At 40.4% G+C, this 24,964-nt stretch overlaps 1 protein-coding gene across 2 annotated transcripts in view; it reads right to left on the bottom strand.

Annotated features, from left to right (window-relative positions):
• CTNNA3 (catenin alpha 3) overlaps window positions 1-24,964 on the bottom strand; it is a 397,084-nt gene that overhangs the window by 371,701 nt on the left and 419 nt on the right. The window contains exons 1-4 of one of the 2 annotated variants that reach the window (XM_058841819.1): window positions 21,276-21,409; window positions 17,444-17,550; window positions 12,240-12,432; window positions 5,233-5,399 (exon numbers count right to left, since the gene is read on the bottom strand). In XM_058841819.1, the coding sequence (XP_058697802.1) occupies window positions 5,233-5,399; window positions 12,240-12,432; window positions 17,444-17,550; window positions 21,276-21,300 (492 nt within the window). In that variant the 5' untranslated portion in view covers window positions 21,301-21,409. Of the gene's footprint in view, window positions 1-5,232; window positions 5,400-12,239; window positions 12,433-17,443; window positions 17,551-21,275; window positions 21,410-24,964 lie in introns of those variants that run through there. The other variant, XM_058841820.1, reaches the window with a different exon arrangement.

The raw sequence follows: 24,964 nt of genomic DNA on the forward strand, positions 1-24,964 counted from the left end.
ATTTCTCTTTATTTTCACATGGATTAATATGAGTTAAGGACAAGAAGCAAATTTAACTTCCATTTTGACATAAGGAAGCTGTCCATTGAAAAAATATACCTTCCTGTTTTGATAAGGTACTGGTTCTTTAAAAGACTAAATTATACTAAATGTACTATTTAAATTACCCAGAGATACGGTTGGGAAAAACCATTCACAAACCTCTCTTAAATTCCAATTACTGAACACACATGCTTATGAGAAAAAAGCTGCTCTTCTTCATATTTTGCTGTAATGGAATGGGCAATGTGCCTCCTTTGGAGAGGTTTATGGAGAGCAGCTCACAGCTTTTTCCATTCAGAAAATACCAGATGATTTTGCTGTCATTTTAAGAAAGTCTGAAGACATACACTCTGATGATAAAGCAGATACTCTTTGTTTTGCATGCATTTCCTCATTTCTGCCTCTCAAAGCACAAATGAGCTATAAAATAAATTTCTCTAGATCAGAATGATCTCTGCATGCTTGAACTGTTGAACAGACAAGCCATTCTACATTACACCACCTTTGTTGCTGCTATACTACCAATAAATAATGTGCCAGGAGAAGATAATTTGCCAAGATTATTTTCCCAGCCTACAATTCGCCTTGCCATATTAGCGCTCCAGAGAAGGAAATTTCAGAACATCACTTCCATATTAGTGTCTCACAAGCACAGCACTTCAGTGGTAGGTGTGTGCTGCTGCAGAGGCCAAACACAGAACAGATACTCCGAAGGGAAGCCTTCAGCAATGTTCTTTCCCTGACAGGTTCAAAGAGAGTCGACTGCAGTGCAGCCCTGGTCACTGACTGGAGCATGCAGGCTCCAGTCCAAGCAATCCTTTCAAACAGGCCTCTGCTTTTCTAACATCCCACCTTCCAGCTTCATCACCAGACACAATACGGATTTCTCACACTCAGCTCTACTTCTGATGACTTCAAGCATTATATTAAGCTCTTCTACAAGCCACCTTTAGGTTACACATCTCCCCAAGCTCTTACAACTTAACATTCCAGTTGGAATTTATTATCCCATAGCTTGACAATTATTTATTTTTACAAGTTACAAAGGAGCAGTCAAGAGGCTCCTATACCAAGCACAGAAGCGGATCCAGATTCCTGCTGCGCTCAGAAGGATGCTCACTATGCAAAAGCCAACTGCTAAAATCTATTCTTTGGAAGCTGCTTTTCCTCTGGTGTTTACTGCACATCACAGAGTGCCACAGAATTTGCAGAGTGTGATGATAAACACTGTATCCCTGATTCCAAACTACTGCATCCCATGTGCCACAGACAAACCTCTGGTAGCAGGAATCTCTGTTTGATGAGAAAATAAATAGGAGTATGAACCAAAGGAGAAGTCAAATCTTCTCTCAAAGGCTCCTGTCACCTTCTTAACACTCCTTATTCTCCAGAAGTTCCCCTGCCATGGGAGTGACCCACACCCAACAAAGGAAGGTGGCAAGAAGTTAGAATTTCATCTGGCTACTGCTGTAAAAAACAAGGTTTCTATAAATACGTTAGGAACAAATGGAGGGCTAAGGACAATCTCCATCCTTTATTGGATGCAGGGGGAAACACAGGGACAAACAAATAAAGAAAAGTCTGAGGTACTTCTCTGTCTCCGTGTTCAGTAGCAAGACCAGTTGTTTTCCAGGTACCCAACCCCCTGAAGTTGAACACAGGGATGGGGAGCAGAAGGAATTCCCTCTCCAATCCAAAATGAAATGTTTAGTGACTGGCTGCACCATCTAAGACTCACACGAGTCCATGTGCCAAAGTGATCTGCTGGAGGGTAGGAAGGCTCCACAGATCCAGGGATCTGGATCAATTAAGCACGGTTCTGGGAGTTGAACCAAGCCCTTAAACCTGAAGCACAGGTCAGCCCAAGATGGCTTTCCTCTTTCATTCCACGTAACCCTGCCAAGCTCCTGCTCAGAACATTTTTATTGCTGATAAATACTCTGCAGGAAAGGAAGGAACAGACAGCACTACACTCACAGGGCCCAACTTCACAAGTTGTTTCTTATCTCTAGCCATTCTCTTCTTTTTTTCCCTGTCAGTTTTAAATAAGTCTAAGCAAGCATTTTGTAAAGATCATGCTGTCTGAGGCATTCATGAAAAATATGAAGACTTAGACAGTAAATCTACAAGCATGACGTGAAGGGGAAAAAGACAGATAAAACATGTTGGCTCAGCATGGTCTGAAACCGATTAGAGAAAGACAGACTGCCAATGCTCTTTGAATGAAATTCTCCAAACTTGTTACTTTCCTGCTGTTCTCTTCCAATCAATAAATTTAAGCGATTCCATTAGTCTGTTAATTCACTTAATTAAATAATATCGAGCATTACTAACCGTAATAGATGAGATGCTAACACAGCTCTGAATCAGAGAGTGCAATACACAAGACAGCCCTTTGTCTGACTACATTTTTCACAACTCAGTTGTTTCTTTAGAAACTTCAAACTCTTTAAGCATGGAAGAGTATCAGAGACAGATATTTATTTAAACTCTTCCCTGTTTAAAAAAAAAAAAAAAAAAGTTGTTTAAATAAGAAAAACCTTTCTTTTTGGTGTGATGTACTTTATTTTTTCCAGTGAACTCAATAAAAAGATCTTCCTTGTTTGCACTGCACCCTCACAGTCTTACAGGACGGTGAATTCCACAAGTGGCCAGAAGTGTTCTGTGCCAAAATGTGATCAGACACTGAGAGCTTGTACTGGCATCTAGAATGCATTATTTACACACACATTTATTCACTCTTTGCTTGCTGAAGATCTGATAGAATTCATTAAACAGCCAAAATTCTCTCCACTTGATTATCAAAACTTCTAAAAAAGCTGATTTCCTGTTCACAAGGCTAGGTTTTTGAACATTTGGGTTAAAATTCCCACCAGGATTATCAAATCATTTCAAACTCACCCGTTTTTCTAGTTTTGAAGAGTCACATTTCATTGTTTTTGTGACAAAAAATACTCCGTATTTTCAGCATTACCCACTGTTTAATATGAAGACTTTATTACACAGAATTCAAAACCACTCCCAAGCCTAAGCAAAATGCACAGAAAACAATGTTGTCAGAGACTACATAAACTGGAAGGAGACAGCTGAGGTCCATCCTGTTTTCCTACATATACATCAGCAGGCAGCTGTGACAGGTAACAGCAGATGAGGCTTTCCATGACAGCCAGTCACACTGTCTTTGTTTTCTTTCTATTTTTATTCCCAGGTTACCAAGGAAATTAAAGTTTAATGATCCAGAGGGTATTTTGTCAGTAGAAAAAGGTATAGTTTTAAACACCAGTGTTGGAATTAACTAGTTTTAGTGAGTGACCAAGGCTAAAAACTTCCAGCACTCTTTGATAAATAGGTTTGAAAAATATTAGATACTTAAAAAGGTAATTCCCCATTAAATGCTTCCATATTGAGCAAGAGCTCACTAATACTGTACAGAGTTCTTTGATGATGCTGAACCAACTTCTTTCCTTTTATACATCCAAATAAAGAAAACGTCCTTGATTAGAACTTTTATGTCTTTTATTCTACTATTACGGGGTTTTTTTATTTTTCAAATTAATTTTGGCTTAGTCCTTTCTAATGTCTTCATTCTACCCCATGAAAATGATAGTGCTCAAAGACATGGAAATAAAGAGCAATGAAATTTCCCATCTCTAAAATGATAACAGCTGTAACACCCGTGTCTGAAGAAGAAGATAATATGGTAGAAATATTAAGGTTTTAGAGCAAGTGCAAGGAAAAACAGCTAATGACTTTTAAGGAGCTGATTTTCAAGGCATATAAACTTGCAAAACCCAAGAGTATTAGAGCTGATACAGCAAAGACAAGGTCTGCTTTGACACTGTGTGAATACAACATCTTCTTGTGGGAGCAAGTCCATGTTGAAGAAAAATTGAATTCCTAAGGGAGTTTTTAAGTATAATGATTTCAGTTAAACACTTAGGATAGAGCCAAGTTGAAATTCATTAAAATTTTTAATTGCATTTAAATCTGGCTCAGTTAGCTGTGACCAAAAGTTGTTAGAAACTGAGGGATGTTCAATAGCATATGTTGAAATTACATTAAGTCGATTTCCTAATTAGATGTCAACATAAAAAGACACCATTACAGCTAATACCACTGTTGTCAAGTTCAACAGCCAGAGCAGAGACTAAATAAATATGCAAAATGTAACACTCTCCTCTAAGAACTAGGGTGAGTCTTTCTGCACAGGCATTACTGAGAGCGTTATACCACAATAATTTATTCTAAGAGTCCATTTACAAATTCAGTTCTCCCTCCTATTAAGAGGAAGTATGGAAGAAGATGACAATTTAATGGCACTCTTTGCAGTGCTGGGGTTCTTCCTGAATGATACTCTGCATTCTTTCATCATTTTCAGTTATTTTTTGTTTTCATTTTCAGATGGAAAAAATGAAGTAAATTAGACAGCTGTTTAGAAATACTGAAACTCTAGTAAATAAAACACCCAATTTTACTTCTCTCAGGTAAACCATACTCAATACATCTCAAAAGAGAGCATCTAGTATTATGAAAACAAACATTAAAAATGCAATAGATTACTGTGAAAATATCGTAATTTAAGAAAATTTTTCACAAACAGTACAAAAGACATAGGCCATTCCTATTACAGCTGACAAATTTAAACATATAGAACAACACAGAAGCTCCTACAAGTCAGTGCTCATTTAGCCTGTGCTGCATCTCTAGCAGTTGTCAGTGGAAGATCTCTCAAGCCCAGCATTGAAACCCACACAGCATTGTTTTATTATGAAACACTTCTTCTACTCTGATTTGGAGCCAAATTTTCATTCTCTCATCCTCACCAAGTTGAACTTGCTTCCACATGGTCCTCTAAGTCACTGTGTTCTCCTGTGCCATGAGGCATTATGAGAAGTGGCACTGATTATTCACCTCTGCCCTGAAATATTAGGAAGTCAACAGAAATTTGTGGTTTTATCAGTCCCTTATTAAATACTGAAAGTATTAGTGGAAAAAAAGGAACCAGAAGTAGATGAAGTCTGCTGAGCTGCAAGTAGATGAGTTTTCCTGGTCCATTTACAAACCCCATCTAGAAGCTAGGCTTGCCCCAGGTATTACACATGTGAGACCCGCAGGGCTCCAGTGCAGGAAGAGTTTGAGCAGCCACACGTGCGGCTGACAGGAGCCTGAGGCCAGCACAGCCCTACTCACCGCACTCAGGTGCTGCAGCAGGTACGCCACGTCCACCATGTCGGCCAGGATGAGGAGCCTGGTGACAGCGGCCAGCAGGGCACGAGCTGCTGGGACAACAGCCTGCCTCCTGGGCAGGGAGCAGGGATCGCTGGTGAACGCCTCTGCCGACACCTGCAAGGCCTGACCTGCAAAAGGAAGAAACATTTCCTTAGGCTGGATGGCAGCACCCAGGAAAAATGAAGTCACTGAAGTTCCACCAGTTATTTGGCAAGTCACCAGTATTGCCAATAAATCTGGTATCTCTTTGTTGCCCTAATGCCTTGAAATGAAGGTCAGTTATTACAGATCGTGCAGGTTAATGTTCCACATCTTCCATGATGTTCCCTTTCTGTTCTACCGCATCATTTAATTCTGAAATAATTCCTTTGGCCTTTTCACTATTACTCTTAACTGTACACAACAAAGCCAGGGCCTTTGTTGAACTTTCCTAGTCACTACTTGCTATATTACTATGTACTTTGGTGTCCTTGCTATTAAATAATTCCTGGTCACAGAAGAGAATCAAATATTGCTCTTCTCATTGCAAATATAAGTTAATGGATTGAAAACCTTGTACACTCAGACATCTGACTGACAAAGTGAAACCTGTGCCATGGAGCCAGTGACTGCCAGCAGACAACAATACACCGCTCTCCAATGTGAAGTTTGGCAAATGAAATTCAACAATGTGGACAAGTGACAAACATCATAAATACCTGAAGGGAGGTGAAAAGGAGATGGAGCCCACCTGCTCTCAGTGGTGCCCAGCAAGAGGGGGAGAAGCAACAGGCACAAACTGACACACAGGAAATTCCATGTAAGCATCAGCAGATGTTTTTTCACCACGAGAGTGACTCAGCAGTGGCACAGACCAGCCAGGAAGGCTGTGGAGTCTCCTTCCCAGGAGATGTTGAAAACCTGACTGGACACGGTCCTGGGCAGACTGCCAGCCCTCCCTGACCTGTAGCATTGGAGCAGATGACCCCCAGAGGTCCCTTACACCCCTCAACATTCTACAATTCTGCGAGCAAACACAGGTCAGAAGGGTCAGCTCTTAGAAATGAGCATGACAAAAGCTGGGATGGCCAGATGAACACATAAAATCATAATCCTAAAGCAGAGCCATGAGATGCAGGATAGACAGATAGGAGCTACAAGTACAAACAGCAGAAAATGACAACTCCAACAACATATGATATCAAAACTTTCTTAAATTGCAGTAGACAGCATGACAGTCTGATGCAATTTAATCTATTTTTAATTCCCATGAAGTGGATATTCTTCCAAAATTACATTTGTCACAAACCATGAATCACAAAAAATGCCCATTTAGTGGCACAAGTAGGAATTCAGACAGACAGCAGCATTCATAGGATTTCAATTATTTCAGACAATCAAACAAAAAGCAATTCAAAGAACCGAAGCCAGGATCTATCATAACTACACAATCACTGTCAGGCAGATATTTCCAAGACTGTTGAGCACACCCAGATAGATGACTCCCAAAGTAAATGTTGCTCTACCATCAGCTCATCAACAACTGACAGCTACTGCTGTGTCAAATGACTGCTACTTCCACGTGCCTACAAAAATCTGCTCAGGCACAGGGAAATGTAAAAACACTCTTCAGCCATAAGTAATTTTTTAAGAAGTTAGAGGATTCACACACTTCATCCAGCACCAAAAAACATCCAAAAAACTCAAGATGAAAATTCCTTTAGAAACAAGTGAGCTGTGAGGCTGTTGGCAATCAGCCGCCAGCTCGGGCTGTGTCTGTACAGAGACTGCGACACCGCCACCAACCGCGGGCAGCGAGCGCCCCTCGGTGACAGCGCTCAGCATCACACCGACAGCAGCCAAATCCTCTGCACTGCTTTAGCAAAGATCAGCGAAATTATGCTTTATTCTTTTAATTCTTTGAACAGATTTTCTTTCTCCTTTAGAAATCCCATCCAAGCATCACATTTTTCTCTCTTCTATTTGTATTTAAAACTGGCTCTCTGCTCTCATTTTGTAATTTTAACTGCAGCAGTGTGAAATGCACATGGAATGCAGTGAACTTTATGCCATTCTTGTGTCCTCCTCCCACAAGGAGGTACTGCTGCCAAGAAAGTCCCGTCACCCACTCCTGAACTGCACTATTAGAGGCTGATGGCCTTACAGTTCCAGAGAAATAGTTGACAATAGGAGCCCATTTACTAAGGGGGACACAGACATACCAAAGTAAGTAGAAAGCATTTCCAACATTTCAGTCTCAAACTCGAGAGAACAGAAATACAAACTAGCAAGAAAAAACCCACAATGGTTTATAATACTGAATCCTAGAATGCTTTGTGTTGGAAGGATCAAAGATCATCTAGTTCCAGTCCTCCTGCCCTGGGCAGGGACACTTTGCACTAGCCCAGGTTGCTCCAAGCCCCATCCAACCTGGACAATTCCAGGGATGGGGCAGCCACAGCTCCTCTGGGCACCCTGTGCCAGTGCCTCAGCACTTTCATAGTGAAGTATTTCTTCCTAGTATCTGATCTAAAACACCCTCTGTCAGTTTAAAGCCTTTCCCACTCATACCAAGTCCCTCTCCAGATCTCTTGTAGGTCCCCCATGGGTCCTGGGAGCTCTGGTAATGTCTCCCAGAGCCTTCTCTAGGGGCTGAACAAGCCCAGATCTCTCAGCCTGCCTTAACAAGAGAGGTGCTCAACTCCGTGCGTTGTCTTTGGGGCCTCCACTGGACTGGCTCCAACAGGTCCACGTCCTCCTTCTGCTGAGGGCCCCAGAGCTGAGCAGTATTCCACATGGGGTCTCACCACTAACAGAACACTTATTAGCTCTTATTTACACTGCCAGGTACAGCCTCAAATTCTGCCAGCATGAACTACCACATTAAGCAGAATAAGTACCAGAGAAGGTTGGGAGTCAAGGTCACATCACAGCACAGAACAATCTACCCTTTCTAAAAACACGAGATTAAACCATACAAGTGACCAGTACAATCACCTCTTCTGTTACAACAAATACCATCTCCATCTGCTACAGCAAATAAAAGGATTCTGCTCCAGCCAGCCAGCTGAAGTGACACTATCAGTGTCAGGGCACAGCAGATCGATACCTCCTGCATGTTCCTAATATTCAACACCGTGATAACTCAGATTCTCACAATAGCTTTCTGGAGCTGTTACAGGACATTTCTCCCCTGCCACACAGGCTCTTATTCCACTCAGATACCACTGGATTCTGTTGCACTGCAACTATTTCACCACTGCATATCAGGAAGTTCCATTTCCACATCTCACCCAGTTCTTCCAAAGCGTTAATCAGAGCCACCACACATCCCCATCGTGCCTTACACCCACGTTTTCATTCTGCCTTTCCCACTCAGGGGCACCTGACCCAGTGATGCTGATGTCAAAAGCTGTTCTGCAGGGGACCTGCTCTTGGGTTGATGAAAGGAGTGTACAGCACAGGTTATTTTAAGCTGTTTGAGTTCTGCCTCCCAGAACAAGAGTCCCTTAGATGCAGAATACACACATGTACCTCTTCATGTGGGATGAGAAAGTTAAGTTTACTTTTTTTAGATGAGGGGAGGGACAAGTAAAAACACAAGTAAGATCACAGCGTAATACACAAGATCCCTATACCCTTCCTTTAGTAAATGCCCTTTTAAGTAAGCTCTCCCCTTCTTGCCAGTGAATGGTAGTGTTTTCCAGGCCATCAAACTCTTGCCTCCCCTGTTTAATATCAAAACATATTAAATATGGCCATTCGAAACATCAAAGTATTTGTTAGAATTTCCTTTTCAAGAGTAACTTAAGGCTCAAAATGTAACTCCAGCAAGTTACTTGCTTTCAATTCACTGCTCTGTGTGATGACAGGCTTATCTGGGAACACACATGAGCGTGATAACAGCTAAACACAAGAAACCCTGACACTGCAATAGATAGAAACAAGGCAGACAACAACTGTTGTGTTTCTGACTATATATAGTCAGTCAGCCATGGCAGTAAATACCAAACATTTCAGTTATGCCCGTGCAACTGCTTTGAGAGCTGTAAGCCATCACACCTTAACATAAATGTAAAAACTCATCATCCAAAGGATAATGCTAGACTTCAGATTTCTACAACAACATTTCACCACATGAACAGCAGCACAGTTTTCCCTTAAAATTGATTACATCTCAGGATGAGGACATGAATTTGAGGTTGATATTTAGTGTCAGAAGCATTCAGGGTTGAACAGTGCTCCTTACACCCTTTGCATAGGGGTCAACTATTCCACAGAACACTGAATTAGAAGACAATCCTTTGAAATGCTGCATGCACACGAAACCTCTCAGTGAGAGTTTTTCAATACACTTACTTTGACGTTTATTACACTATTTTAGAATAAAACTGTGGCCATAAGTAGCCTCCAACAAAGCTTCACCAAATCAGATCAACAGGAAATCGTGGCAGTTCTTCAGTTACATGCATACAATCCACCACCCACACACCTTCCTGCTGACCCACTTAGCAGAGCTCCAGAAAAAGATGTTATCAAGATGTGGGTAGGCCTTAAAAAGCACTTTCTTGAGATGAAACAGAGAACCTCTATTAAATGTTTGGCTCCAAGCCTGTAACTCTTTGGTAAAACTTTGCAGTTGTCAAAGGAAGCAGACACCGTATTTATCCAGGTAACATGTCTGTCATCCGTTATAGCAACACTTTCTTTCAGAGGTCACTAATAGAATCCAACTGAATTTGAGACTCCAAAATCTCATCTACTGACAGTGCCAAGAGCAAGCTGTAGTCAGTGAAGCTACACTCATGTCATGATTTCTGAAGACCATGAATCACACAGAGGTGAATTAAATACAGCAAACATTACCCCCACTCTTCATTTTTATTCCATTCATTTCCTCCTTTATTCTCCAAAGCATTATTATGAAATGAATTGTCAGAAGCAGATCAAAAAAATTCTATCACTCCTTTAAAAAGAGCCCCAAATCAATGAGCTCCAAAAGTAACAAAGAAGTGTTTTCACACTGGCAATTGATGTTCCAAAGGAATAAGTGTTTAATGCTCATGTTGCAGCCCCAGCTGAACAAGTTCAGCATGTGACATGAGGTGAAACGCAAGAGGAGGTGAGACAGGATTTATTCTTTCCAGATCTCAGTGTGCAAATCTGAGTTAGGCTGATGTGAGCTAAATTATCTAAAGCATTTCTTCAAAATTCCATTATCCAGGAAATACAGGCTGTAGCCATGCAAAAAACTTCCTAATTAATTAAAGATTGTCTTAATAAAAGTCACCACAGTGCCAGTCCCACAGAAAATTAAACACTCTACGCTGTGCCATGCGTGGCAGGTGGCCTCTTGCAAACTGGGCTGATGACCCACATCCCTTCAAAGAGCTTGAAGTAAATAACATGAGACATTGAACAGCAGCAGGATGTGGCCTGAATAACAGGCAATAAAGTTACATATGATGTGGCACACCACAAATTAAAAATAGCACACAGCTTCAAAGGTTAAAAATATCTGAAAAATTAAGAAAATGCTACCTTTTTTACAATTGTTTCAACAATTTCTTAAAACTAACCTGTGCAGTTTGGCAAATCCTTGAAGAGAGATGGGCTGCAAGCACTCACTTCATCATTGCATAATGATAGGTGATAACATGGACTTAACTTTCTTTTAAAATGTATGAGGGATATATAATCTACTTTATGTATTATTTATTTTTGTAGTTACCCCTGGTCTTGGCTGAGAATCTATAAGTAATATAAAAATATTTCACATTTTCAATTTCTCTATGTATAAAAATCAATATAAAACTATATATTTTATTCTTACCTTGTGTTATCAGCCTGTAATGGATGGGCTAAGATTTTAAGAGTACTCCAAAATGAATGATTTTGCAAGAGCCTCAGCTGCTCAGTGTGACAGATAACAGTGATACTTGCTGGTCATAATGCTTTTAATCACAAAGGACCTGAAGGTATCTCAGACACCATATGCATAGATCAAACTCTAAACCACAGCCATCTCTGGATTCAGAGGAAGCCAAAAGCAAGTAATCACTGCCCTGAACAACAGCAGAGACTCAGAAACCACCCCAGCTGCATGTGCAAGATGACTAAATAAAATAAATTTAAATTCAAAGAAAAACCTGATTAAGTGCCATCTTTAGTAAGGACAGGATGATATAATTAAAACACATATGAACTTTAACTTGTAATTTCTGCAGGAACACATTTAGGATGTTGGTCATGTGACTCACGGCCTTAGTGCTCACCCAAATATTCCCAGTTTCCATGGGGAAAAGTAAAACTCAAGAAAACAACAAAGAGCCAGAAAGAAAATGGCTACAACATTCTCTGCAGATCACAAAAGCTAGTCCAGTTCTGGGAATCAGGTTCAAAGTGGAGAGATTAAGTCAGGAGGACACAGAATATGACACCAGTCACCTCAGAGGAGATGCTCTATTGGGAGGGGATGACTTGTGGTAGGTTAAAGGATCCATCTTCCTCCTACTCTCAAAACATACCTCCACACTGGGCTCTTATTATACCTTCCCAAATGAAATCCTCACTAAAGCACAAAAGTGGGAAGATTTTAGGTTTTAAATTTTTAACAAAAAGGCCTTAATCCGAGATTCAGGTCAACAGTTCTTTTCAAGAAGTTAAGATATGCATTAACTTTCAGTCGTGTTTAATGCTCATGTGTTTAATCATGTTTAGTGTTTAACAGCCACTAAAATGATCAAGAGGCATCCTGTCCTCATGAAAGGAAAAACAAAACCACATTCCAAACCGCAAAACTTACACTGATACACGTATTTTTTTCCCAACGGGGCCCAGCTTGCGCACTTTACCTCCTTATAGGTGATATCCCAGAATACACAATTAGACAACTCCGAGTTCAGACATCTGCACATCACATTTCCCACAGATATCCCAGCTTTGCTTTGACACCAGGCATGGTTAAACCAGTTCCTGAATTTACTTACTCTCTTTCCGCACATCAGCGAGAGCCGCGTGAAGTTCCTCTTTAAACACAACTGCTTCCTTGGCAATTTTTTCTCCCTTGTCCAACAGATTCCAAGTGGCTTCTTCCACAGAAGCAAGCAAGACACGAGCTCTTTTGGAACGGCCCTTTTTCTTACTAGAAGGATTCTGTGGACAGTTCACTAATGTTGTAACCTACATTTAAAAGAAACAAAAGGGACAATAATGGTTTAAGTCCTACAAGTGAGCTTTTATTGATTTTAAAATTTAAAAAAAATGTAATTAAGAATAAGCAAAGAGATTCCCTCTGTTTTAGAGACAGACAGGCAAGCTCAGCATTAATAGCAAGAACGGGCAAAAGCAGTGAATTCAATCTGACACAGTTTTACTGAATACACATCTTCTTTGTGTTCTTCCTTCTGTAGGATCAAAGCAAAGTCAACAGAAATGTCATTGTTCTATTAACCCTGATGCCAGCTCCTGCCACTGCTTGTTTTAAAATGTGCTCATAACAAAATAAAAAAATACCAGTGCTGTCTGAGGAGGTTTCAGCAAGGCAGGAATCACGGAACCATTAAGGTAGGAAAAGGCCTCCAAACATCAAGTCCAGCTGTCAAGCTAACATTGCCAAGTGCACCACTAAACCATGTCCCTAAAAACACCACATTTGAATACTTCCAAAGAGGGTGACTCCCCTGTGTCCCTTGGCAGCCTGTTCCAATGCCTGGCACTCCTTTCAGGGAAAGAATTTAACATCCAATCTAAGCTTTCCTTGGTGCAACTTGCAGCCACTTCCTCTTCTCCCAGCACATGTTACTTGGGAGAAGAGACCGACCCCAGACTCTTGTCAGCGAGTTGTAGAGAGCCACGAGGTACCCCTGAGCCTCCTTTCCTCCAGACTGAGCCTCCTCCTCAGCAGATTTGTGTACCAGCCCCTTCCCCATCTCCCTTGCCTTTCTCTGGACAGGCTCCAGCGCCTCGATGTCCCTCTTGTCATGGGAGGCCCAAAACTGGAGACAGGGCTCGAGGTGTGGCCTCACCATTGTACAATCACTGCCCAGGTCCTGCTGGCCACACCATTTCTGATACAAGCCAGGCTCCCACTGGCCTTCGTGGCCACCTGGGCACAGGCTGGCTTGTGTTCAGCTGATGTCAGCCAGGCACCCCCAGGTTCCTTCTCCACAGAAGTGCTGGGGGTTCCCATACTTCCAGCGTAAGACTTGCAAGGTATCCCAGAGCAAATACCCAAAATGAGTACAGTCACCTTTCAAAATGCTTCCTCTCATTACAAAGAGGTATCCCAGTGGCCAGAGCTCTACACCTCCAAATTCTTCAGGGTGCTCTCAACATTAAAATTGTACATCAATTTGCCCAGGATTTAAATTTACTGCAGCTTAGTCCAAATTGTATTTTTACCAATGCACTTCAACATCCATAAAGAACTTATTTTTACAGACCATCCCACTCCACATTCCTCATCTTCTGAGTACAGCCTCCACACTCCAACAGAATGTTTCTGAAGGACTATTCTCTAAGGCACTGCTTGAGCTGTAACACTAAGGAAAGACTCCCAAAACATTTTTCTTAAGGGTTATACAGATACTTTAAAGCACACCTTATTTTCATGAAGTTCACCCATGCTTTTTAATCCTCCTGTTCTCTCTGCCAAGACATGGGTAGTACAGTGCTACAAGTGCCTTAGCTCACCTTCAGATCTTGTCCATGGATTCATGCACTTGAGTGCTCTTCATGAATCATCACTTCTAAACGTAACTGACAAATATCCTCCGGGTAACATTTCTATAAACACATCTATAAATATAAAAGCCCTGACCCCTGTACCATTCATGTGCAATTTGGGGGAGGAAGAACCATCCACTTGACATCAACTGCTCTGGCATGTCACAAGGGAGAGAACAACATAAATAACTCGGGCTCAGATTGTTAAAGAAGGCTTGGGTATTTTTCTGACTGTGGCTCAAAGGAAGAAAATGGAATTATTTATTGCACATAAATCAGCCAGCTGGTAGTGAATGCACTGGGAATAAAAATCTTTATCTTTTATCTTCTCTAATGTCAGTTTCAGAACATTTAAGGCAGTTTCAATGACCACATCTTTAACTGTGAGTCAGAGATTACAGGCTGATACTTCCAATAAGAAAGGCATAAAACACCATCACAAATTAGAAGCAGCCCCCAAAAAAACAACCAACTAAAAGGTATTTTTTAAATTTTATGCATTTAATCACTATTTCACTAGAAGATATTGTATTCTACTTCGCAGGTTTTTACTGTAGTTTTTTTAAGTGTAAAATATCATTCTATACCATGTTCATTGATATGTTGAGGAGGAAAGGAAATAAAACAAATGAAAAAGTATTAAAAAAATAACCATTCCTGCAGGTGAAAACTCTTGACTGTAAGACTGCATTTTCTGCATCACTCTCAGGAAATACTGGAGGCAGCAGCTGATCTCAAATACAAGTCAAAATTTGTTAGATAGCTCTTTGCTCATGGAGATCATGGAAAACAGAAAAACTGCTCTGAATTCTCCAACACAGAGCCCCAGTGAGGAATGTAACAACCTTTTACAATCCTACCCAGAAAGGACTGAACCACAGACTAATACAGTGTGCCATTGTCAACAGAGCTGGTACTGCAGTGGCAGAATACACAGTCACTGACATGGTTATAAGAGAAAAGAAAAACACGTCCCCATTATTCCTGCTGAGGATTTCCCAGCTATCAACACCTTCTTGTTGCCATGCACAGCAGGTCCCTCAGCCTAGCTCTGGGAGGAGGAGCACACTTGTGCTAAGGGCACAAAAAGTTTCCAAGCCATTTTCTAGACATGTGCCACCACATCCACAGAGCTGAATCGTGCCTCTGGTGCCTGTTATTGACATTACTTATTAGGCTGAAGGGGCAGGGTTTCTTGTGGGGTCATGGTTGTGCCACATACCAAGTTTCTAGGAAACTCAGCAGCAGGTCTTCCAATGCTACATTCAGTTACTGGCAGCACTTAGAGACAATCTCTTAATACTGCAGTAGCTCAGGAAGCAATGTCTTGATACTTTGAGTATCCTAATACTTTATCTTACTATAAAAAGTATTTTTAAGCATCAATCATAACACATTCTTCTTTTGTTAACAAGGTAGTTCAGCATAGCTAGATGTCAATCCCTAGACATTTAGGAAAAAAAAGACATTAACTCAGTGGCCTAATGACAACAGCAAAACCCCTGCCCACTGTTTCAAATCCAAAGTATTTCCCATACAAACAAACACTGGCTAATCCCACCCAGTGAGGAGAAGGTGAACTCACCATCTGTAAAACTCCAACCAACAGTGTGTGTTTTCCCTGTGAGCAAAGCTCTGTGCTGTGGATAACAGGTGGGAACACAAGCCTTTCAACTTGCCTGTTCTTCATCAGTGATCCAAGGGATTCCAAAATGCAGGGATTTGTCCACATGTTGTGTCAGCTGAACCATGCTAACTCTGCCAACTACCTTTTCTAACATGCCAGATGCATTGACTGAGAAGTAGACTGAGAAGTCTTCCTTTCAAAACTAACATCCTCAAAACACCTGGAATAAAAGGCCACAGACAGAGGGAAACCCCCAGGGCAATTCAGGGAAATTGCTTTATTCCAAGGATAGAGAAGTTGCCGACTCACAGAGGGTTTTACACAAACCAGTTGCTGTGTTATTTTCAGAGTTTCATAGTAATCACCACTGCCAAGTGCACATTGCAGGGAAGAGAGTCAACTCAGCAAGTGATCTACAGCTATTTCCACAACTGCTTCCTCGTCACTTCCCAGCCTGGTTTTGCCTCGATTTTTTTCCTGCATTGATGCCCTAACACTTTGCATAACTGGCTAGAACAGACTTCAGAGAACCTCAAACACTTCCATTGTTTCTTTCCTGCCACAGCATTACAAGACTATTAAATAAATAAATTACAAGAGAAATCTCAAAATAAAGTTAAACTGTGTTCCAAGCAGCAGTTGCTAAAGTGAATCTGGCGGGAAGATCATTTTTATCTGTGACTGGTCCAATTCTCTTTGTAATCACAGATTAATTTTCACTTATTACCCTTCCAGCCTCTCAATCACCCTTCATTGAGTATGAGCTTTAATCCCTATTTTTAGATTTTCAACATTTTCTTTCGAAAGATCCACTCAAAACATAAGTTTTCCTTCCACAGGTCTGAAACAAGCAAAGCATTAAAATTAAGAGAGGGAAGAAACAGTCAAACTAATCTCTTAGAACCAAAGCATTTCCAATTACAACAGCCTCAAACTTTTCAATGGCTGAGAAGAGCTGGGAGGAAAAAAACCCCAAAACTTAGATGGTTTCTTTGTTTTATTCTGGAACTGTGATTTCTTCATTTTGTCAGGTTTCTTTGATCCTGAAAAACTCAAATCAAAATTTTCTTTTCTTTACCTCCTCTAAAAACACCCACAGTGTTGCAGCTGCCTGAGCACAGTCTGACCTACTGGTCTACAGGAGGTTCTTAAATTCAGTCTATCAAGACATCTATTCTTACCACTCTGAAATTAATTTTATAACCCATCCACATATCCTTGACAACTTCCACAAACCACTGACCTGTTAACTGAGGGTTTTTACACCATCAATCACAGCCAGGCAAAAACAAATAAAGGCAGACAAAATCAGAGAGAGGCAGTTCACTTAATAGTAGCTGGAAATGAAGTCATGATAGAAAAGGTTACTTTCTGAGGAAAGTAACCTTCCAGAAGGGAAAAATGAGTAAGGGAGGAAAAAACAAAAAAAAAATCCAGTGTGACAATGAATAATTAATAAAAGAAAATAAATTGGATAAGTTAGGGAGAGGGAAAGCATCAAATGGGGAAAATACAAGTTTATTTTTAAAGAATTACTTATTTCATGCATTGGAAATCCATTTTCAGTGTATTCTACATTTAAACCTCTCCTAGAGAACACTGTGCAAGAGACCAGCTGGAACATGCAGCATTTACTGTGAGAGATTGGGTGGCAAAGTTGGAAGTGACCAAATGAATGACCAGATCTGGAAGGCAAACCCCAGGAGAGCTCCTGAGCCTGAGGAAAGTGCAAGTGAGCTGTGGGTGTGACTTTCAGAACAGTGTCCTTAGTCAAAGTTCTCCAGCCTTAATCCCTTCCCTCCATGGTTACCCAGCTTACTTTCTGCAGCTCTAAAATACCTGAATTATCAGCGGCTCCAGTAATTTCTCCACTGTAAATGTCTGGATCTGCAGATCCCGAGGATCAATTTTCAGTTTAATGTTTGGCACTTTTGTTGACATTTCACCTGGGTACAAAACAAGAGAAAGGCAATAAGCCAACATTAACCATGACTACGAGCCTCACTGCCTTCTGACAGAGCCCAGAGACTGCCCGTGTGAATATGAACTTGTTCCATAACAGGCTTAGGATTTCAAGAAATACATTTCAACTTTTCCCACTCTCCATTTCTAAATTGTAAAAAAAAATATGCTGATACTTACATAAACTGTAGAATCACAAAGTACATATAACTCCTTATATTCACTCAGAGATTTCTACATTGATGACATGTTAAAAAAACATGCAAAGATAACTGAATTAGAATACCATTGAGTAAAAGTCCTCTACTAGTCTGAGAAGCAGCTTTAAAGCAAAAATATTAAATTCCATTACTGAATTTATCACAAAACAAAAACATTAATGCTATGGGCACAATAACTTATTCCATAACAATAATCTTTCTCCATGTGCCAGGTTACAGGGGTAATAATAAGCACCTTAAGAACAAGCAGCATATACAACAGCCCTTTAAATTTCTGGAAATTAACAGCAGGAAAAAAGTGAAACATTTTGTTATTTTATACCCTGCAATAACAAATATTTTTTAAGTGTCAAGACAGATTAAGGTGAGAAAGCCTATTACTGAAGTCAATAAGATGGAAGTAAAGCTAAGTAAGGTCTTTAAGGTGAATAAATCACTCATTAGGAACTTGATGCAGAATCTACTGATGTGAATTAATAGTTTTCACCAAGTTCACTGGGCTGTGGCTCAGGCCATTAGCCTGAAATGTGTATGTGTGTCAACAAAGAATTATAACTGCTTTAGTTGGATTGCAACAGATTACTGTCCCAAAATAAAAGACATTTTAAATTTTGCAGTAACTTAACTTCCCATAAAACACAGCAGGGCAAAGCCTTTTTAGCCAATAAAGACTTCAAATACACAAATAGTGGATATCTGTCCTTTTTAAGCAAGACTTATTACAACCATTGCTGCTGTATAAGACAGGAATAAGGTACTGCAATTGTTGCAGGCTGGAGAGATGGATTGTCACCTTCCAGTGAACCTTGCACTGATTTAATACAGCACTGCAGGTTTAGGGTTTCTGTAGCGAGTGGTGTAGGAATGGATCTGGAGAGTTATCCACATTTCACTTACTAGCAAAGATAATATGAGCAATAATTAAAGAATTAAGGTATAAAGCAATTTAGGGTTTTGCCATTCTTACTAAAGGTTAAACAAGTGCTAAGCTTTTCTTTTATTACAAACTATACTAGCGGCAGACTCAAGTTCTCACAAATTCAGCTGCATCCAGCCAGGTGATAGCATGTGGAATTAAATGATTTTTCAGTTTTAGTTCTGAACCAAAAGACAAAGGAAAAAGAAACCTGAGATCAGACAGACCAGAAAAAAAAAAAAAAACCAACAAAAACAAAACCCCACTATTCTTTCCACGGATATGAATGGAAAGGAAACCCTAGAAACGTCAAAGCAAATTATCTGCCTATATTTCACACATTTAACAAGCACCATAAAATTCGGGCGTGTCAAAACTGGAATTGCCAGCGGTTGTCTCTGTGCCCAGTGCTCACAAGTGGCTCTGGAGGCCGCTGGTGTCTGTCGGTGCCACGCTGGGTGTCCCGGGTGAGCTGCAGCCCGCAGTGCGCTGCTGCCGGAGCGCCCCTGGCTGCCTGCAGCGCTGCCAGCGCCGGCTCCGGCTGTGCCTGGTGCTGCAGTCTCCGAGCACACGGCACGGAAGCTCCCGAGCAGCTTTTGTTGTGCCACCCCCCTTTATTCAAAAGGCCTTTTAAGTCAACGGGATGCCGTCCTCCAGCTTCACTGGGATTGCATCAAACCACAGCATTGTGCGCTCTGGTGAAGACAGATCCTTTTTAGCCATCTGCAATTCACTGGTTTTCTAAATCTTTGGCCAATATTTAATGAATCACTTTCTATTCACATTAGAAAAAAAAAATAAATCTTTATGATAGTGCTGGTTACCAGCCCTTATCTTCGATATTTTCACAAATCTCCCAAAATATGGGCACTTCTTGAAATCCATCACAACAGTTGCAAACAGATGGTATCGACTGTGCTGTGGATTTTCCTCTGGTCAAACATCCATCAGTTACAAGGGCACAGGTAAGCTGGAAGGAGACAGCACTTTGTGCTTCTACTGAGACCTAAAGAAACCACCGGCTGATTTGGTTATTTTTTTGCAGATACACTCATGCTTTAACCCTGCAGTGGCTTCCCCACAGTTCCTTGACAGAAGGGTGTCAGCACCTGCTTTACTCAAAATAGAGAAATTAAACCTTTTTGCTGCTTTCCCTCCATCCTCACAGCACAATCTGCAATAATCAGGTCTTTTCTCAGTTTTGGCAGATAAATATGTAGTTGTAATTAAAGTCAGTTCCTGTTACTAGAAGGTCACTGTGCTCCAGATTCCCACCACAGAGCACTCTCAAACTCGGGAAGTATTAGAAATCTAACCCCATTTTTGCAGGTCAGAAGAAATGTGAATCCATGTGTCATGACTTCCCTTTTCTGGGTCGTTCTGTGTTTTTTGCTTGTTTGTTTGTTTCTTACCCTCAGCATATTGTCTAACATCAGCACTTTTATTCTTTGCTTGAGCCCTAAGTTCAAAAGCCAGTTAAGCCAATAATAGCTTTTAGCCTTGAGTCAGGCCCATAATGAATCATCAACTGAAAGTCAATTGCAAAAACTATTGTCTCTGAAAATTTCAGTTATATTCTAAGATATAAATAACTCACTTAAGGGCTCACTTGCTGATTCCAGCAATAATTTTTAAGTAGAATTCTAATGCTTCCTGAAACTTCCTTAAAGCAGGAAGATAAAAACAGCTTTGCAAGGTAATGCAGCGAAAACTTACAAGATCTTAAACTATTTTGATAATCTGACTACATATTTTTAGCTTACCAGGCTCTCCTAACTGTTATATACCATATTGGGTAATCAATATTTAAATTGGATTCTTTAATTTATTTACTTTTTTTAATTAAGGTAAGGATAAGAGGTGATAGAAAGAAAAAAACACAGCCAGTATAGATCATCCTGGGATTTTCTCTGGCATTTCCACTTATTAAGTGAACCTCTGTCCTTCTAGATTATATCCATTAAGATGACAAAATCTCATGTGTTTGCCCCAGAAGAAGAAAATCAAAATCAACATTCCACCTTCCTTTTTTTTTTTTTTTTTTTTAATGCATTTTTCTTCTCCAATATAACATCCCCCTAACTTCAGCAGGGCCTTCACTGTGAGATATTTTGGTAAAAGGCTGTCTGAGCTCCCACTCCGTTAGATTAACCTTTGCAGGAGGCAATCTCAGCCCTGTACACCGGCAGCTCTTACAACACTTAGGATGTTAAGCATGTGTTACAAGACACAGCTGTGTCCCAGAACAGTCAGAAAAGAAACCACCTGCACACTCCTACCAACCTCGAGATAATGAAAACTTTGTCTTTTCATCAGATGTCCAAACTACTGAGTCTTTTGGTGTAAGAAGGAAAAGACACTGGAAAAACAGCCAAAGTCTACATCCATCTGCAATGCAAAGTGAGCACAGCACCTGCAGCTTTTTATTAGAATCTGTAAGTACACTGTATACAGACAGAAACTAATAAGTGTCAGAAAGCAGAGCCAAAGACATTCTGCATAAATTAGAAAACCTTTACTTCAGAACCCATTTGCTGCTAGATTGTTAGAAAGCCAACAGTGTATCACTCACCTATCCTAGAAAACATATGGTCCATATTCAGCACTAAAGCAACTGTCTATGCAATTCCCTTGTGTGGGGGACTCCAGTGCCACTGCCTTGGCTCACTACTGGGCTCCTGAGGCATCTGCAGGGGACTGCCCGACGAGCTCCCAGTGTATTTCAGGATGACTGACGGGACACAGTGGCTGCTGGACGGGTGGCAGGGGGATGGGCACCCTTAAAGCTACATGGTAGAGCACAGTCAGTGTGGCATCAAAGTTTAGAGCTGGAAAGGTTTTGAACAATTAGATGACACAGAGCATGAAATTACTTACACTTCCACTGGTTATTCCTGGAATTTTCAGCACAGCAACTGTGTCGGCACGCGTTCTGACTGTGTGCCAACTTCAGTCTGGAGGCAATGACTCACCCCCAGACCCCTGAACTGGACAGCAAAGGGATTCATAAAGCCCCCACCCTGGAACCTGGCACCAAATTTGTTTTCTCTGGTGTTTTTCTTTCCTATTGTATGGCACTCTACAATATATTATCCTAGCGATTTCAGAAAACACAAAGGCCCATTGCCTTCTAAAAAACAAAGAAAAGTTAAAGTAGTCAGGGTTTGTATTTCTTACCAAGATACATATGGACAGGGAACCTGAGGATTTCCAATATATTAAACATTGCTGAGAATACATAATAGAATGTTTTTACCATTTGTTCTTAATTTCAGTATTTCCTATACAGCTTCATTAATTGTCAACAAAAGTACCGAGGGAATAAAATTTGTTAGCCTTTTTGCTACAGTCAGTAAAGCAAGTGCAAATCAGACTTCATAGAAGCCAGAAAAGCAACTACTGCATTTTCCTTTAATCCTCTAGCTGACACATGAAATAAGATATTCAGGATGCTGAAATCTTCTAGTTCAGGCTAAGACAAGTCCAAGCTGTTGTACTGCAAAGAGAAGATCTCTTGTACTGTGGGCCAGACCATGCTCTGGAATGGAGCAGCATCTCCAACACCTGGGAAGGACCTGGCCCGTTTAACACCAGGTAAAACCTATAAAACACCTGCTAAATTATTTAAATATCCAGACAAAGCTGTCAGCTCTCTAATCATCTCAGATTTCATCATTACTTACCACTAGCAACACGAAACATGTCTATTAATGCACAGACAGCACAAAACAGAGCTGGAGAAGGTGGTGAGATTCAGATCCATTAGTAACATTTATTCACTGAAAGCTACTTTATTTAAACAGGCTTTGCATATCGGTGCAGGCTGGCAATGAAGTAACTGGAAGATTTTTTTTTAATCTTAGCCCCAAAAATTAAAACCACAAAAACACAGCACTTCTTTTTGCATTTCCTTTCAATTCTGCCTGTGTTTACTTTCTCCCTAGAGCACTTTTTCAATCCAAATTTGAAGAGCAGGTAAAACTCACAAGAACATAAAATTTCCACCAAGTTCTTCAACATAGTTGTCAGCATAAATAATGTGATACATCATACCCTACAATCAGTCTACCAAGAAAAAGAAAACAGCCTAAGCCTAGTTCTGTATGGATATTGGAGAATCTCCATGGCAAGCAATGGGTCATGATTGACCTAGTGGCATCAAAAGGTTTAATTATGGTTTATGAAAAACAACAACAAACTTTTGAGGTGGGATGAAGAGTCACACCTCAACAAACTTGTCTCATGCAAACTTTGTTATATCCTGACAGTATCTCACTACCAGTAAACTAAATAATTCCACTCATCAGTGGAGTTTCACTGGCTATGCACCATTGTGGGTGACAGCAGAATTAAAATAATAGTGCTTAAGCTAGAAATACTTCAATAATCTAATGTTTGTAACATTTCTTCCATGCACATTTTTGCAGGTACTAGAGTTTTCGGTCTGAAAACTAAGAGTTCTAGTATTAAAGGAAAAGCATTTACCTTAAAAAAAAAAAACCCAAACAAACCAACACACAAAAGAAGGTGGTGTGACATCAGATGGCAGCATTTCATTTAAAAAAAAAAAAAAAATCATTAATATTTTTCATTAAATTCTGAAATAAAACCCCAAAATCCTTCCCCATGAGAATCAGTGCTATTTTCACTGGGTGCAGCTTGAGCCCAGGACAAGGACTCCTCTCTGTTTTGGCACACAGTTCTGCCATGGATGGCTATCTGAGCTCCTAATGATAGGTTAAGGAGGTCTGGCTCCAAGCCCTCCCTTTGGTTATCACATCTAAAGTGTTCCTATCTGTGTTCAGAACCAGAGACCCTGTTCAAATAAAGCTCAAGTTGACCTTCCCCTAAAAATAGGAAATTGTTCCACTCATTAAAATATTAGACAACAGAAATTCCATGAGCTGCTACTAAAAGGTTTCAAATTTTATTTCCTTTAAATACAATTCCCCATCTCCCCTTATTGCTATTTGCTGGCAGTTATCTATTACAACATTACACTCTCCTTTTTTGCTTAAAAAATGCATCTCAACTGCAAAGAGGTAAAAAATCTGGGTTTCTTCTCTTTGTGGAGCTGCTACAGATTTTGCCAACAGATTTGGTTGCTTCCTACCCATGCCCTACCCTGGGATGCCTCATCATCACATACTGTTTTATATAACTCTTCTCTAACTGATATAAAAGTTTGCATTATTTGTTTTGTCCAGTGACCTAAATAGTGGTTTAGTATTCTAGAACAGTATCGTTTTCCACTGCTTACAGACATGCCCAAAACAACCCCAAAATTAAGGGTAGCAAATGATACTTTATATACATATACATATATATATATATATATACACACATACATAACATATTGACTCAGATACGCATGAAAATAAGAGAGAAATGATTCTTAGAAACTGCCTCAGTTTCGATGCTGGCAAGCAGCTCCCAAACAGATACAAAAACACAATCTCATGAAAAAGGACAGAAAACAGCATTTAAACAGAGCCACAATCCCTCCAGGCCATGCCTGCAAACATGGACAGCTCTCAACACCCAGATTAACCCTTCCAGCAGGGTTCCCACTGCTGCACAGCACCCTGCTTCCTCCAGCAACTCCTCAACCCATTTCAGTTCACACCAGGGCTCAGCAGAAAACCCCAACAAAGCTGGCAGAGCTCTCCTGGTGGAACAGCTTCAGGAATAGAGCCCAGGGACATTCCAGCCCATCCTGACCTCCCAGTGCAACACAAAGACATCTGGCTGAAGAGCAGACGTGAAGAAAACAACCAAAAAACAACCTGACTCTGTTCCAAGGTGAATTAATTTCCCAACATTGATCAATGGGTTTGAACTAGGAGAAAAACAGAACGAATTCATTATGGTTTCTCGATAAATGCCTAATTCTTTGCTGTTGGATGTCTCTGGGGCTTCACTAGGTCTGAAAACAGCTCTTGTCTTCAATTTTACCTAACAGAGAAGTGTGGTCATAAGGGTTTTGAAATATGCACAATGTTACACTGAATATAAAAGCTTTCCTTCACCCCTCCATTACAATAAATATTTTTTTATGTTTTGAATTTTTTTTAGATGGTATAAAACAATGCAGTAACTCATTATTTTCACACTGAGGTGTGATAAACACACTTTTACATAAACCTTCCTTCAGTCAGGTGCAACTTCCAGCAGATTACCAAAAGGTAAGCTTAATTTTTTTAATTAATAGCATCCATACAACATTTTATTCTTCCTTTCCCAATATTCCAAAATGGCTTC

The sequence above is a fragment of the Poecile atricapillus genome, chromosome 6, assembly GCF_030490865.1.
Source record: "Poecile atricapillus isolate bPoeAtr1 chromosome 6, bPoeAtr1.hap1, whole genome shotgun sequence".
NCBI classification, from domain to species: Eukaryota; Metazoa; Chordata; class Aves; order Passeriformes; family Paridae; genus Poecile; species Poecile atricapillus.